General features: G+C 39.4%; 1 protein-coding gene across 1 annotated transcript in view; it reads right to left on the bottom strand.

Annotated features, from left to right (window-relative positions):
- LOC148646816 (uncharacterized) overlaps window positions 1–17,160 on the bottom strand; it is a 138,813-nt gene that overhangs the window by 88,995 nt on the left and 32,658 nt on the right. Inside the window, exon 4 of the mRNA XM_088609199.1 lies at window positions 4,549–4,722. Coding sequence (XP_088465325.1) covers window positions 4,549–4,722 — 174 coding nt within the window. The remainder of the gene's footprint in view (window positions 1–4,548; window positions 4,723–17,160) is intronic.

The raw sequence follows: 17,160 nt of genomic DNA, 5'->3' as shown, positions 1-17,160 counted from the left end.
TGCATTACACTCTCCCCCGCTTAACTCACCGACCTTGGCGAAGGGCTATCCCATCCCACTGCTGACACCAATGTAACACTTCGGGGTTCAGACGGGCACCCTTGCCGTTGCCACTTAGGTCGGCCCCCCACTGTCGGGGACTCAAACCTGGGCCGTCAGCGTAGCTCAACAGGGATCCAGCCGCTTGAGCCAAAGGAAAATCTCCCATCAGCCCTGTGGCTGTGGGCCCTGCTATTCACAATAGAGGGCGGTGACGTCACCGCTCTGGTAAGCCAGCTCTTACACACTCACTGGTGGCCGTATGCGTTACAAAAAAAACGTAATATGGTCAGAAGGAGCACGTACAAATAACCATATGTAAGACTTTGATGCTTAAAATGTTTAGGGAGAAATGGAATACTGGTGTGTATTTTTTCTTTAAACTACCAATACAAACCATATACAGTACAGTTTACATAATGTTTATGTTCCTAAATTAATCTCATTTAGGACCCTCAGAAGCGTTATGCTCCTCTTCTTTTTATGCTCGGCTACTAAAATTTCCCTTTAGTTGTAAAATTCCATATAAATGTTCAATATTAAGTGGATTAATATGTGCACAGTAAAGAAATTAAATTATTAAATCTTTTCACTACCAACTAATGCACCACGAGTGCCCCTGACAGTCATTTTGGCCAGCCAATCACGTGCCGCAGATTATTTGCTGCAGTATGGGGTTTTACCGTGCCTTCTGAATGGCTGCATCTGTACCTGCTAAACCACTGGGTCAATGAAAACTGAAAGAGTAAATTTGTTTGGCTGACCACTTTTCTGAAAAGTCTGAAAAAAGGGGGGTCTGGTTCCAGCTGCTGTCATTCATTCTAGGACAGAGCCCTAGGAGATGTCACTGTCTCTGTTATCACGATTCAGGAGAGAAAAAAACCCTCAGCAACTGGATTGTTTACTTAGCAACCAGGGGTCATCTATTATTAACAACTCACCCTGCTAATAAGCTGGCAGTGCAAAAAAGCAATTAAAACTCCTCTATCACTCCCTAGAGAATTATATAGTAATTACAATAACTATTATAGCTTTTAAGATTTTTAATATATTTATTTAATATAATATCTTGTATGGTTTGGGTAGTTGGTGAAGTTGGGTAGGGCGTTAGACGACGCCAAAGACCGAGTGTTTCGGGTTTTGTAGTTAGGTCAGCTTCCCCTCATTTTATTACCCAGCTCCATTTTGTTTGTTACAGTGTTTATTTTCCTTTGGTACCACTCATATTTCCTCTTCTCCAATACCAGTCACCTATTCAAATTGTACATATTTCACTCCTGTTTACCTATAATAATTCATTACAACTATCTTTTCCCCACACCAAAGATTTCTCCCTGCACACCTGAAATTCCCTTAATGTCACACTCCATATACCCTTAGACTATCTGGGTGCGTAACAAATGTCTCGATGTTTAATCCAAACTAGTACACATGGGGGAATGTCTACAAGCATTTTCAGCTGGCTGACAGGGCCACAACCTGAAAAATTGATCTTGGAAAATAAAATATGTTTCTTTGTTTGTCCTAGATATTTCTGTCTGGTGAGTAAGACAGTAAGACATATAAGAAATTTAAGGACTCTACTGTATACTGTACACTTCTACTGTATAATTGTCACGGATGTCGGAAGGGACAAACCGTGGAGAGGCAGGAGATTGAAAAAGACTCTATGCGAGGCGGCGGAACGGGGAGTTAGCCCAGGCTCGTCAGTGCAAAGAGTTCTGGAGTGCCGTATAGAAACCTATGCCCTCAGGTAGTGGACACGGGGCGACCTGGTGCTAGGCGGGTCTCAGGACATCTGAACATCAATGCCCAGCGAGGCAGAATAAGTGACCCGGAAATATCTAGCCCAAGGAAAGAGGGAAACCGGAAGGACAGCAAAGCAGGAAACTAGGGACAGGACAGAGTAGGAGCGCCCTCTGGCTGCAGGGGGCGTGACAATAATTACATTTGTAATTCCAGAGATATAAAATGTTTGAGAGGACATCATTCCAGGGAGAAATTGACTATTTTGTTGGAGGTCTTATTGGGCTAGACTAAACCGTATCTCTAAACACAAAAACTGAAAACTGAAATGAAAAAAAGTCTGGATCCCGAAAAATAATTTGACAGGGTATAACAGACTTTTGTATTTATACAGGGAATGAGAGGAGGAGATGCTTGTCATCACTGATTTATTCTCTCAGAGTATTAGATAACAGAAGGATATAGAGGGAGGTGATATAGCAGGAGGAACACACAATCAGGTTCTTGTTATTAGATGATGTTATTATAAATAGCAGAAATTCAACAGTTCTTCCTGTTCTCACAAATGTAATCACAGACTACAGCACCATTTCAAGATACAAATTAAAATCGCAAATTCTGAAGCAATGCTATCCCTGAAGATAAAAAAAATTCAACTTGAAATTAAATTTGGATAAAATAATATGTTTAGCAATTAAAATACCCTGAAACCCAGAAAACATATTAACATGTAATTAAGAAGTGCTAGAAAACCAGCTGAAGCAAGACTTCGATAGATGAAAACTGCTGCCTGTCTCATTCTTAGGAAGAATTTAGACAGCAAAAATGAAGGTACTTCCAGGATTTCTGTCTATTTCCAGACCTTGATTATGTCCCTCATTGACCATTGCTAAAACGTCTATTTTTTATGGTTTAAAGTCTGGGCCCATTGCTATTTCTCTTGACCCCTCAAAACGACTATTCCTTTCTTTACTTGTTTTTTCACAATACATTTTTGTATGTGATTTTTGTATTTAAATTGCAGAATTTATTTATTTTGAAAATGCTTTGAGTTAAATTAGGTGTAAAACATAAGTTTTAAGTGAGACAAATCCCTCTTCATCATTTTGCTGGGGAGCTGTCACTCAGGTTGTTGAAGCTTTAAGCCGAGCTGCACAGAACTAAGACTGTAGATTTGGGAGAGTTCAAGTGGTGTAGGTTTTACCTGAGGTTTTCTTCCCTCCCAAATAAATTTAGACTGACAATTGCCCTGAAATTTGACTATATGTAACATTACAGGGATGATTTTATACTAGTTCAGGTGGGTAGCTACGTCAGCATGCGCAGTCTGCAAAGGAACAAGAAATAGGTTTATTCCAGGCTGAAAAGAGAGGAGAGAAAAATACAACATTTCGGATGTGAAACCGCATCTCTGTTCAGCTTGGAATAAATCAATTATGAGTTTATATTTTCAGGAAATTCACAGACGGCAGTATAGCATTTGAAAACCATCAACATCACTTTTAATAAACAATTATCCAATTCAGGGTCACAGTTACTCAGAACCTGTCCCAGGAAGCACTGGACACAAGGCAGGATTGAACCCTGGACAGGATGCCAGTCTATCAAAGAGCACACACTCATACCAGTGCCAGCTTTCCCAGAAGTCTATTAACCTGCCAGCATGTTTGTGGACTGTGGGAGGAAACTGGAACACCACACAAACATGGTGAGAACATACAAACTCCACACAGATAGCACCCCAGAGCCCCAGTGTGATATCTCCTGTAATGATCTGATGGAAGCAGTAATCTGGAGACGGAATCCAGGCCAGGCTCTGCTGGAAGCAAGCAGGGCAGACAGGAGAAAGTAAAACTAGAGACGTGATCAAAAAGGTAGGGGTTGAGCTGAGAGGAACTGATTAAAGCACCAGAGAGAGTCTGAAGGAGAGTCGTTTAACATGCAGGGTTCAAAGCACAGGAATCAGTCCAAGATGTGGTCAAACAGGTAAGGGAAAGTGAAAGCTGGGAAGAAGTAAATGAGACTCTAAAATGAGAGACTTACACATTAATACATTTTGCAAACCTAATTTACTTCCACAGCTACATCCTTTCAAATTTATGAACAATATCAGAAATCAAAGGAGGAATACATAAGTTAAGAGTAAGATGCAAATAAGAAGGCGGTTGCCACTTCCACAGTAATTGAAGAATCTGAAACCATACAAATCTGTTTAAATCCACCAATTCACATTCATGGAGAAAAAATGAGTAGAAAGGTCATATTCAATATTGGAAGAAACACCGATTGCAAGCTAAATATGATCAATTTGGAGGCACAAACTGTTGGAAGAATGGCCGGGAACATCATAAACATATTTGGCATGAAAATAAAATGGGGAAAGATACTGTACTTAAAGAAATATAAAAAAGCTACTTTAGAACTGTCAGGACTGTAGCCATGAAATAAATCACTAGAAATTTGTTAAAGCTGGACAGACCTTGTGTTCAAATGAAGAAGGACTCTATTAATTAAATCCCATGGAGAATATTACCCACAGAATTATCAACAACATATACATACTGTATGTGTAAATAATTTGGTCAAATGGGAAAGATTGCATGTCAAGTCTCTTGGTACTGATATATTAACAAAGAAGCCAGAGACAAGAACTTTTTTGTTTTGTACTTCCTAGGTGTTGATGCATGTGAAAAGTGAATGTTGTGTGTCTCAGAATATCTACATAAAACAATAAAAACAAAGAAATCACCAGTGTTCACTTACTTCAGTGTTGTTAATTTACAGTTGGGATTCGTCAGAGCTGCAGACAGCAGTTTCACTCCTGAATCCCTCAGGTTATTGCCACTCAGAACCAGCACTGTCAGACTGGAGTGTTGAGACTGAAGAGCAGAGGCCAGATCTTCACAACATCTCTCTCTTAGTTTACATCTCAGTATCCTGCAGATAAAAAGACAGGAGCACAGCTGAACATCTGCACAGCTCATCCACATCTTTCTTTCCATGTCTTCACTCCAACCACCAGCTCAGCAGTAATTTACAGTACAACATCATGTCATTATCCATCTCAGAGTGTCCATGGATGAGGATGATGAAGATAACAGGTGCTTCAAATTTTAGATTCAAGAAGGAAGAAGAAAGATGAGAAGAAACTGTCAGGAAGGGAGACTTTCACTTTTAACTATAATAAAAATTGCTTCACATTTATTATTATATTTTATTATTATGTCGTCCTCTTATAGTTATTTTTAGTTAGTTATATGGTTGTTGTTGTTTTTCTTCAAATGGTTTATTAATCCCAAATGTAAATGTCCAACACTGGAGTTAGTGAACTGGAGACTTTTTATTGTTAATTGTAGATATGTTGAGAAAAACAGCATTCCCTTTTGAAGAAAATAAACAATTTGAATAAAAAAACTGACCTGTGTTTTAACTTTATCAATGCATAAATATATATGTCATCCTGTATGAGTTGGAGTGGTGGCACTGTGCTAAGCATCTGTGCCTGTGGTTGGAAGGTTGCTGGTTCATATCCCACAGCAGGCAGAAGAATCCTACTCTGTTGGGCCCCTGAGCAAGGCCACAACTCCACCTGGGGGTGCTATACGATGGCTGACCTGGTACTCTGACAACCAGCTTCTCTCCTGGTCTGTGTTTCATGTAGAGTAAGCTGGGGTATGTGAAAAGATGAATTCCTAATGCAAGAAATTGTATATGGCTAATAAAGTGATCTTATCTTATCTTATGTTTATAACAACACATAAAACAACAGAAGTAACAATAATATGAAGCAATAAACAGCATACACACACATCACCTAAAGACTCTCAGCACGGAAGAAATAGATAGACCCTTTAGGATCCGAAACAAACACAAATTAATGGACAACAGTGATGGTGTGCACGTTTCCCCTTTCCAACTTTAGAGAGTGATCTGTACAGGCTTCCTAGGACAGGCTGTGCATCAGCAAACAGCTGAGATCAGTGCATAGCCTGACAGAGTTTTCCCGTCAGTTGAAGCTAAAGACCGTTCCCCTAAGGTATAAGACTATTACAGGTCCCAGCAGGCCAGGGAAGAGAGACACATCAGGGGGATGACCCTACATTAAAAGCAACCTCTGAGAGGAAGTGCAGACAGAATCTGACATGAATATCTGCCTGTATACTGCAGTGAATACCATTCCAGTGTAGCTCACATCTAGTCCACACAGTGCCAGCAACCCAAGTCCATGCGCAGTAGGTGGTGTAGCTGGGTGACATTGGTTCAGTGCAGCCTGCTGGTAAAAAATGAGTAATGGCCCAGTTCTGTCTCTATTCTCCATTGTGGATATCAGTGTATTTTCAAAATTAATCTCCAGCAGTTATCACTGGATTTAAAAGGTGTTGTTAGACCATGAACTTTATTCATGTACTTTATTTCTTTGATCTGCTCTCCCAATCTGTGGCTGCATCCACTTTGTCTGAGCCATAAAACTGAACTTTAAGTACAAGACGGCAATTCAAGAGCGAGTCCATATGAACTAGAATTCTGCCTAAGACTTTGTCGGCCACAGGGGAAACTTTTTAGCTTGGGATCCATCTGGAAATTTCACTAGAATTTAGATAACATTAATATAGTTGGGCTTCACTGTCAAAAGAGTCTGGATGATCATCCAGACAAAACCTGACTGGAGCTATGTATTTGAACCTTGCTAGAGAGAGCTTGCTACTCTGTGTTTTTAAGGAACTTGCATTTTCTGGGTAAAAGAAACTTCAATCAGAGATTACTCCAATTTATAATATTTATTTTGTGGCACCTGGGTTTTTCACAGTGCCCTCATACATCAGTGTAATCCGATTCCAGGATAGTAGGATCAGGGCAGCCAGGGATCTACAGCCATTTACTGACCCGCTGCAGCCGATGAAGAACAGAATGAGGTTGTATTTATTTAGAAGGCAGGTTATCTCTTATTTCGCCGCTGTAGGCATTATTTAAGAGTGTAATACACAGTAGAAGTCAGGAGTATTTTCTGGGTGATCAGAATGTTAGGCCTGTGGAACACCTTGTTTGAGCACACACCCTTATAATAATAATTAAAAATTGCTTACACTTATATAGTGCTTTTCTGGACACTCCACTCAAAGTGCTTTACAGGTAATGGGGACTCCCCTCCACCACCACCAATGTGCAGCATCCACCTGGATGATAGTGCGCCATAACACTCACCACACATCAGCTATCACTGGGGAAAAGAGCAGAGGAATGAAGCCAATTCACAGATGGGGATTATTAGGAAGCCATGATTAAAAAAGGGCCAATGGGAAATTTGGCCAGGACGCCAGGGACACCCCTACTCTTTTCAAGAAACGCCCTGGGATTTTTATTGACCACAAAGAGTCAGGACCTCGGTTCTATGTCTTATCCGAAGGACAGCGCCTGTTTAAGTAGGTGTGACCAGGCTCACACCTACTTAGGTTTAGTGGGTTGCCAGTTGTGAAATGCAGAGTAATATGGCTGCTGACCTTAAACATAGTAATTTGTGTGTTGTGTGTTCTATTGTCTGTGGTGTAGTATACAGTACAGTATGTCTGTGGCTCTAATTATACCAACTGCTCGGATATATTCTGGAAAAATCACAAATTGGGGGTTATTAATATTTACTTATTCACTAAACAGCTCAGTCAATTCCTGATTTTCACAAGTTTTGTTAACCCCGCTTTTACTACAGTGCATAGTGGAGCGAAACAGACCTGCCGTGATCAATTCACCAACAGTTTGATAGCCTATTTGATAGTTGGAGTGTTTGAACGAAAAAAGTTGAAATAAAGAGACCGAAAACGCACCGCTACCACAAGGAATGGGAGCATTTTTTCCATTCAAATCTGCAATGCTAGCGTCTACGCGAAAAGCAACATTTCAAAACTGCACACAAAACATATGATGTGGACTTTGCCGCTAAAAGTGAGTTACAGAAAAGAAAAGTGGAAAAATTAAAATCTCAACTAGCAGCAGTCGGTTTTTACGAGACCTAATACAATCATCGCATCGTTCTCTGTGTGCCACATCCTGGCTCATCACAAAAAGTCGTTTAGGGATCGAGAAGTAATAAAAAAGCGTTTGTTGAGACTGTTGACTTGCTGTTTGGAGATTTCGAAAACAAACATTTTTGGCGAGAAGTGTTCAGACAGCTGTTGCCTGAATTTAAAGAGTTTCTCAAGTCGTATAAACATGGTGAATATGCCCAGTTAGAGGATAACCAGTGGCTTTTGGATTTAGCATTCCTTACAGACTTGACTGAACTGCTGAATGACCTGAATGTCGAGTTCCAGGGACAAAATAAAAATGTCATCGGCATGATCAGCAGTGTCAACACATTCAAAAAAATTACAAGTGTTCTGTTGTAAGCTTCTCAGTGCCAAAGCTCACATTAAGGTAGGATATTCTTTTTTCTTAAATAGGGAAGATTACTTGTTCACTGTAGCATGAGTCACTTGTTTTTATTTGCTGTCATTTTAGTGATGGGTATCGTTATTATGCTGATGTGCCCACAGTCTGTTTTCCCTATATCAGAGCTTCAAATTCACACTGGTAGATCGCACTGGACTGGCAAATGAAAAAGTAGATCTTGCATTAAAAAAGGTTGGGCACCCCAGAACTAGAGGGATCACATCCATGAAAAGGTCAATGGGGATTTAGAGAAGATAGTTCTTGTATAACCAACTTGTTTGCTATCTGAACAAGCAAAAGCAGTAATGAACACACAAAGCATACAGCATGATACTGTGTATTTTCACTTTCACCATTTTTTAATAAAGTTAATCTTTTATGTGGAATTCTCAAATCACAGGCAGAGAAGCATGAATTAAGAATTATTTAAAAAATAGAAAAGAAGAGCAGAGATAACATGAAGTAAACAGAGGTGATGTAATTATTGGAGTACCACAGGGATCTGTACTAAAACTCTCAGGTCCCGAGTCTCCAACTCACTGACTCCACTGTCTTCTCTATCTGATCTCCTCCAAGATCATAATGTAGGTCCCTCACTGAGCCAAGTCCTTCTGTCGCAGATTCCTGGACTCGAGCCTGATCTCTCACATGCCCTCTGGCTGGTCCCTTTCAGGGAGATGACACCCTCTGCTCCTAATCACCACAAGCAGCCTCCTGCTCTTTCCCTGATCTGGAGCCTCCTTCTCCCACATGACAGTCACTGGTCCCCTCATGACCAGTCAGCACTCGGACTTCCAGGTCTGCCTCTAGCCTCTCACGTCCTCACTTGACACCACTGGGCTGGGTCTCACACACACACCTGTCTCCAGAGACTCACTCCCACACTCAGACCTCTCACACTAACTATCCTGAGTCTCTCTTCATCACATCCCACTGCTGAGACTCAACACACTTTCTGTCATAAAAACATACACAACCTCCTTGGTGCCTAACTCTCATGCCCCAGATTGTGTATTCACAGCTGATGGTACACCTCAAACCCGTGCCCAGCAGCCACTGTCTTTTGACCAGAGCTTTGCAGCCAGACAGACCTAACTCTCTCACCTGATACCCCTTATCATCTGGGAGAGGGTCCCTCTGTGGCACCTCAGATGCTGGCACATACACACTGACTCCAAACTCACTAAACACTCATACAGTGGGCTCCTGGACAGCCCTGATAACTAACACAAAAACAGGCGGCTGTCCCTTTAAGTAATTCAATCTTCCCACTCTGTAGGCTCTCCACCACAATCCCCTCCAGGATTTTCACTCTTCCTGGTCCCTTCTGTGGTTTCCTTATTCTCCTTCAAGACTAAAGCTCTCCTTTCTCTCCCCTCATTGGGGTTCTTTCACTGCTCTATTCACAGTCTCTTCCCAGACTGTTGTTCTCACATCTCTTCTCCTTATCAGTTTGTAGCTGCAGCCGTTGGTCTGTCTTCCCTGCCACAAACCTGTTCTTTCCTATCAGCTGTGGTTACCGAGGCTACACGTCTGTTGACAACTCTCTATTGACAACTCCGACTCCCTGTCAGACACACCCCATTTATTTGTGAAAAACACCAGATGTTTTTATTAACATCCATCTTTTACATCTTCCACACACTGTGGGAAATAATAAACAATGTAAACACAATGTTAGGATATATAGTCAAATGTGTAATTATTCTGCATCAAGGACGTCCACAGGACAGTGTTGGAAAGTTAAGCTCATCCCATGACTGAGACATCTGTCCTCTTTGCTGTGTCTCCAGTTTTTCCTGGTTTGACAAAAACTGACAGTTGGCTGTGTGTTGCTGGTGAAACTTGCTGTAACTCAGTGAAATCTGACCATTAAGATTTTGCAGAGGTTGAAAACGGATAAAGACTATATTGTACATACTTGTCCATAGTCTAATCCTGTGAATAGCTATTGTCTCACTTCAATGGAGATACCAAGAGCATCTCTCCATTGAGAAAGAAAAAATATTTCATGACACTTTATCACTTCCATTGCTTGGAAGAACAAAGACAGTGGCATGGAAGGATCAGAAAGAACAGAAAAAGAGAAGATTCTTGAAGTTTTGGAGGAGATTTACAAGAGTGACTGATCAGCTCTCCCGGCTCTCTCTCACAGTCTACATAGAAATACAATTTTAGCCAGTATTATCATCTGTGATGTATAGAAATGTGTTTAGACTTCCATATTACATTTACATTTGAGAAATCTCAAAAAGCTAAGTCTTTTCCTTAGCTTTTCAAAGGCTGAGGTGTCCTTCTGTATACCTGTCAGTCTGATTGAGATCAAATAAACTGTGATGTTATCAGTGTGTTAGGAGTCTGGCACCCCGATCTACAGGAGATAGCTAATACACAGTGTCAACAGTGGCACTGCCAGTAGCTCACTGATAATAATAATGGAAATTTTCATAATTTTGTTTCAATTTATTTTTTTATTTTGAAAGACTAAGAATATCCCATATCTGTATAATTATGTTGTGGAAAATTAGTGTTCTGGCGCACTATGGCTGTCGTTTCATCATCCAGGTGGATGCTGCACATTGGTGGTGGTGGAGAGGATCCCCAGTACCTGTAAAGCGCTTTGAGTGGAGTGTCCAGAAAAGTGCTATATAAGTGTAAGCAATTAATTTATTAAAATGAATTAATTAATCTGTATAAGTGAATTGAATCTAAGTTCATGTGAAGGGGAAAACAATCACAGGTCTCATATGCTTCAACGTGAGAACTCTGCAGGAGGGTTAGCAAATTTCAAACTATAAAACAAGTCTGGATACAGAAAAGGCACTTAAAAGAGTATTACAGCCTTTTTGTATTTGAAACTTATAGGGAATTGGATTTTCATTATGGTTTTATTGATTGGCCACATGCAATGTAAAAAAAACAGAAGCACAAGTGTAGGATAATCATATTCCATCAGAGAGCTTTAATTCATAGAGGGGAACAAGGCTAGGAGATGCTTGTCACTGATACACTGATTTATTCTCTCAGAGTATAAGACAACAGAAGGATACAGAGGGAGGTGATATAGCAGGACAATCAGGCTCTTTATAAAAATGATGTTATTATATACAGCAGAAATTCAACATCTTTTCCTGTTCTCATAGATGTAGTCACAGACTACAGCAACTTCTCAGAATAGGAATTAAACAAAGAAAATTCTGAAGCAATGTTATTGGGGAATCTATATCCGTGGAGATAAAAAATACATTCAATTTACGGTAGGATTGGGATAAGAGTAAATGTTATTGCAGATTAAATTGCAGTAACCAGAAACCTAGAAAACATTAAAATGTAACTAAAAGGTGGTAGAAAATAAGCTGAAGCAAGAATTCAATAGATGGAAATTGATGCCTCTCTGGCTCTCGGGAAGGACTGAGACAACAAGATTGAATGTACTTCCAGGATTTCTGTCTTGTTCCCGACCTTCCTTATGCCTCTCAATGACCACTGCTAAAACGTCTGTTTCATGTGGTTTAAAATCAGGGACCAATGCTATTTCTCTCAAACTCTTGAAAAAACTATTCCTTTCTACAGTATTTTTTTTCATAATACTCTTTTTCTTGTGATTACTGTATTTAAATTGCAGAAATTATTTATTTTCACAATGCTTCGAATTAAATGAAATATAAAACAAGGTTTCAAGTGAGATGAATACCTCTTGAATACCCCATTTTGATGGGGAGCTGTCACTCAGGTAGTTGAAGCTTTAAGCTGAGCTGCACAGAAATAGGACTGTATTAATAATAATAATAGGTTACACTTATATAGCACTTTTCTGGACACTCCACTCAAAGCACTTTACAGGTAATGGGGACTCCCCTCCTCCACCACCAATGTGCAGCCCCACCTGGATGATGCGACAGCAGCCAAAGTGCACCAGAACACTCACCACACACAAGCTATCAGTGGGGAGAAGAGCAGTGTAATGAAGCCAATTCATAGATGGGGGTTATTAGGAAGCCATAATTGGTAAGGGCCAACGGGAAATTTGGCCAGGACACCAGGGTTACACCCCTACTCTTTTTGAGAAACGCTCTGAGATTTTTAATGAGTCAGGAACTCGGTTTTACATCTCATCTGAAGGACGGTGCCTGTTTTTCAGTATAGTGTCTCCGTCACTATACTGGGGCATTAGGAACCACACAGACTGCAAGGTGAGCGCTCCCTGCTGGCCCCACTAACACCCCTTCCAGCAGCAATCTTAGTTTTTCCCATGAGGAATCCAATCCAGGTATTGACCAGGCTCACGTCTGCTGAGCTTCGGTGGGTTGCCATTTGTGAGTTGCAGAGTGATATGGCTGCTGATGATTTGGGAGAGATTTGGGAGAGTTTGAGTGGTGTAGGTTTTACCTGAGATTTTCTTCCCTGCCAAATAAACTTAGAGAAATTTGACTTTCTCTGACATTACAGGGATACATTTATACTATCACTTAATTGACAAAGAAGGCAGTGTGGCATTTGAACACCATCAATATCACTTTTATTAATCAGTTACCCAATTCAAGGTCGCAGGTACCCAGAGCCTGTCCCATTAAGCACTGAACACAAGGCAGGACTGAACCCTGGACAGGATGCCAGTCTATCAAAGGGCACACACTCATACCAGTGCCAGCTTTCCCAGAAGTCTACTAACATACCTGCACGTTTGTAGACTGTAGGAGAAAACTGGATTACCAGACAAATTTGGGGAGAACATACAAACTTCATACAGATAGCACCATACAGATAGGGCAGGCAGGAGAAAGTGAAACTAGAGACACTATCGAAAAGGCAGGGGTTGAGCTGAGAGGAACTGATTAAAGCACCAGGGAGAGTCTGAAGGAGAGTCGTTTAACATGCAGGGTTAAAATTCAAAGCTGAGAAAAAGTAATATGAAATATGGTATGAAAATAAACTGGGGAAAGAGTCTTGAAGACAAACAGGGACAAACACCAGATGAACAGCCTTCAGAGGCAGAGAGATACTTGTTTAGAACTGTCAGAACTGCAACCATGAAATAAATCACTAGAAACTGGTTAAAGCTGGACAGACCTTGTGTTCAAATGAAGAAGGACTATGAATGAAATCTCATGGAGAATATTACCCACAGAATTATAAATCAACAACAACATATACAGATGCAGCCATTCAAAATGCGCGGTAAAAACCCGCGGTACGGTAACCTACCCACAAGCCACCGCGGGCTACCGGAGCATACCGCAGGGCAAGTGATTGGCTGGCCAAAATGACCGACAGGGGCACTCGTGGTGCATTGGTTGGTAGTGCAAAGATTGAATCATTTAATGTCTTTACTGTGCACATTTTAATCCGCTTAGTTTTGAATATTTATATGGATTTTACCACTAAAGGGAAATTTTAGTAGCTGAGCATAAAAAGAAGAGGAGCATAACGCATCTGAAGGTCATAAACGATATTAATTTAAAACATTACTGTATGTATGTAAACTGTACTGTGTATGGCTGGTCTTGGTAGTTTAAAGAAAAAATACACACCAGTCTTCCATTTCTCCCTAAACATTTTAAGCATGAAAGTTTTATGAAACGGTACCCAAATATGCGATTGCTGTATAGAATGAATTTTAATTAAAAAAAAATATTTAACACGAACATTAAGCTGTTTACATCTTCCGCCTGAGAACAGTCACCCGTTGCTACCCAACGCAGAATGGTGATTGGTTGACACCATCTGACACCCCTCTGATTGGAGAAAAAAGACGTGCTGGTTTGCTATACCAGGAAGAGAATTTCTTTCAATTCTAAACGTGTATTTTAAAAGTTTAAGAAGTAAAAACCTTACAGCGTACACAGATTTCTAAACTGATCAGGATCGTTATCTTTGTCTTATGCATAATAATGTTCACCGCTCTGTCCAGCAAATTAATAATAAACTTTATTTTATATAGCGTTTTAAACGAATAAGTAATTAGATTGCTCATAAACCTAATCACTTGCTTTTTCTTTTTATTTAGGCTCAGATTACAACTATAGATCGAATTATTAATAACCATAATAACAACCAACCAACAAAAACAACCATATAAACATAATGGTGGTGCTGGACCTTCCAGTTTTATTTATTTATTTTTTAATCGCGTAACATAAACATATTACCGTATGCAAACTGTACTGTATACAATATGTACATGTATATTTAATGTCTTAACTGTGCCCGTTTAAGTATTGAATATTCATATCTAATTTTACCACTGAAGGGAAATCTTAACATAAACATACAGTATATGGCTGGTCTCGGTACTTTAAAGAAAAAAATACACACCGGTATTCCATTTCTCCCTAAACATTGTAAGCTTCGAAGTCTTTAACTAACGTGATACCGGAGTCAACAAGCATACTTTTAGAATTTGATTAAAAGGGAATATAATATGGAATCGCGTATCTCAAGAAATTAATAACGATATAATTATATTCATGTTGCAAAAGAACTGCAACGGACATAAAAACTCCCTTGCATGGTTTCATTACGACCAGAATCGGTCTTGAGATATTTTTAACTTGATTTACAGTATTTGAGAGGTATGTCTTAACACCGATACTACAGTGCTTAAGTACTGCTCACGTATATGTTTCTAGGTTTATATTATGCATTTCATACGGTCAAATTACTTTTGAGCAATAAGAAGCGAGAAACGGTATGCGTTTTACTTTCGTTTTGTGCTGGGACCCGTGGATTGATTAGAGATATCAAGTACATACAAGTCATTTTTTAAATATTGTAGTTCGTCTTGAAAAAATGTTACGAGTACATCATCTATCAACAATTACACAGGTTCTGTTTCCATATTGCGGATTTTGGTTACGTAATATTATTTTCTAGATTTCACGTTGTGAATATGATGGGATGTCTGATGGGATGTTTCTAAAAATCCACCCTCTGTAAAACGTCTTCTCTAGTTGTCCTGCATATGTATTCGCTAATGAAGCTGTGTGTTCTGAGCCTAGATCTCTACATTTCTGTATGAACCAGCTTAGAGGGCTAAAGACAGCTTGTGTTTAAATTGAGTGTAAGGCAATTTATGCTTCTAAAGTCATGGTCAGCATTTATCTTTGTACTGTGTTGTAAACTTGTTCTGTGCCAAGTCACATTATTTTATAGCGTTTTTAAAGCGTTATCAAATACGGTGTTACTGTAGTTTACTGAGTCCCATGTCACATGGTCTGTGATTGAAACCTGTAAAACCGGTTTAATTCGTCACAGCCAGCACTCTTCAGGTGTGAGGGTCTTCTGCTCAGAATGAAACGCTAAAATGTTTGTGTATATTCTAATGGTAGTGGGGGCGGGGTGTGTGGAAATAAGTTTGGTTGAAACATTTTCTCTGAAAGCATTTTCTTCTTGTAACCGATCTTGTTACAGCATGTTACAGTTTACTATTATTAACCATATTAATTTTAAGTGCTTAATGTAAAATCTTGTAAAAATATATTTTCATTGTTCAAATATACATTAAGTCTGACTATCATATAATAAGTTAAATACAAAACTAAAGAAAAAATAGGGTTAAATATAATTCAAAATATTTTGCTAACAATGTTAACTGTTTATGAATAATAAAATGTATTAACTAAGGAGTAGGATGGCACAGTTGTTAGTATGTTTTTTGTTTTTTTTTAACCCAATCTCCGGGAAACCATTAGTACGATGGTGAATCGGAGATTCTCAACCCTTGCTGCGTACGACTGGAAAAGAATTCGTGATCGGATCAACGAAATGCTTCGTAGGAGGAGGCAGTCTTTTCCTCTTGTCTAACAGTCTGTCCACAAACAAAACATTCCTGTTAGACAAGAGGAATTGAAAAAAAACAATGTTGTCAATGAAAACCGGTGTGTGTGTCTCTCCCTGCTGGATGTCCCTCTCACAAACTGCTGAATGAATAAAATAATTTTATTGAAAACGAGTTTGCGATTGTCTGGTCTTTAAATTCTGTAGATACGCGATTCCATATTATATTCCCTTTTAATCAAATTCTAAAAGTATGCTTGTTGACTCCGGTATCGCGTTAGTTAAAGACTTCGATGCTTAAAATGTTTAGGGAGAAATGGAATACTGGTGTGTATGTTTTCTTTAAAGTACCGAGACCAGCCATATACTGTATGTTTAAGTTCCAAAATTAATATCGTTTATGGGCTTCACACGCGTTGCAGTATGCTCAGGCACTAAGTAAAAGGAGATGCTTCGTATTGCTTGACTAATTTTAAAAACTAAGTTATAAATATAAAAATTGCAGGCGCTGCTCTGGTGCGTCGGCTCCTACACAGTGCCTGTCTGCCGTAAGCGTTACAATATACATACAGTACCCAACACTGCTTGTACCCATCTGTCATGTAAATAAAACACCTTGAATTGAATTGAATTGAGGGGAGAAGGGGGGGATACTAAAGCCAATACTGGCTCAATGGGCTTTGACGTGCTAATGCGTTAACGGTCCGGGTGTGGCAGGCTTCCAATGTCAACTCGACTCGATTAGAAGACAATGAACGTATTTTAGCCCTAAATGAATTAATAGCAAACATGGTTTACATAAAATACATTTTTCCAAGAAAGTTTATAATAATACGATCTATAGTTGAAATCTGAGCCTACTTTAAAAATAAAGGAAAAGCATTTTCAGAGAGCAATCACGCTGTGTTTATGAAGAAAAAGTGATTAGGTTTATGAGCAATCTAATTACCTATTCGCTTAAAATGCTATATAAAATAAAGTTTATTTAGAGATGAATGATCAGTGTCGCAGTTTAAATAATGTGAGTCAGGAAACTAACACAGCGCCACCGGATTTAATAACGCAATAAAAACGCTATAAAATAATGTGACACAGTACAGCACAGTACAACAATACTGACCATGACTTTAGAAGCATAAATTACCTTACACTCAATTTAAACACAAGCTGTCTTTC

Source organism: Lepisosteus platostomus, chromosome 16 (assembly GCF_059453375.1).
Source record: "Lepisosteus platostomus isolate fLepPlt1 chromosome 16, fLepPlt1.hap1, whole genome shotgun sequence".
Taxonomy (NCBI): Eukaryota; Metazoa; Chordata; class Actinopteri; order Semionotiformes; family Lepisosteidae; genus Lepisosteus; species Lepisosteus platostomus.
Note: the sequence above shows the minus strand (reverse complement) of the source record. Positions and strands in the feature narration are given on the sequence as shown.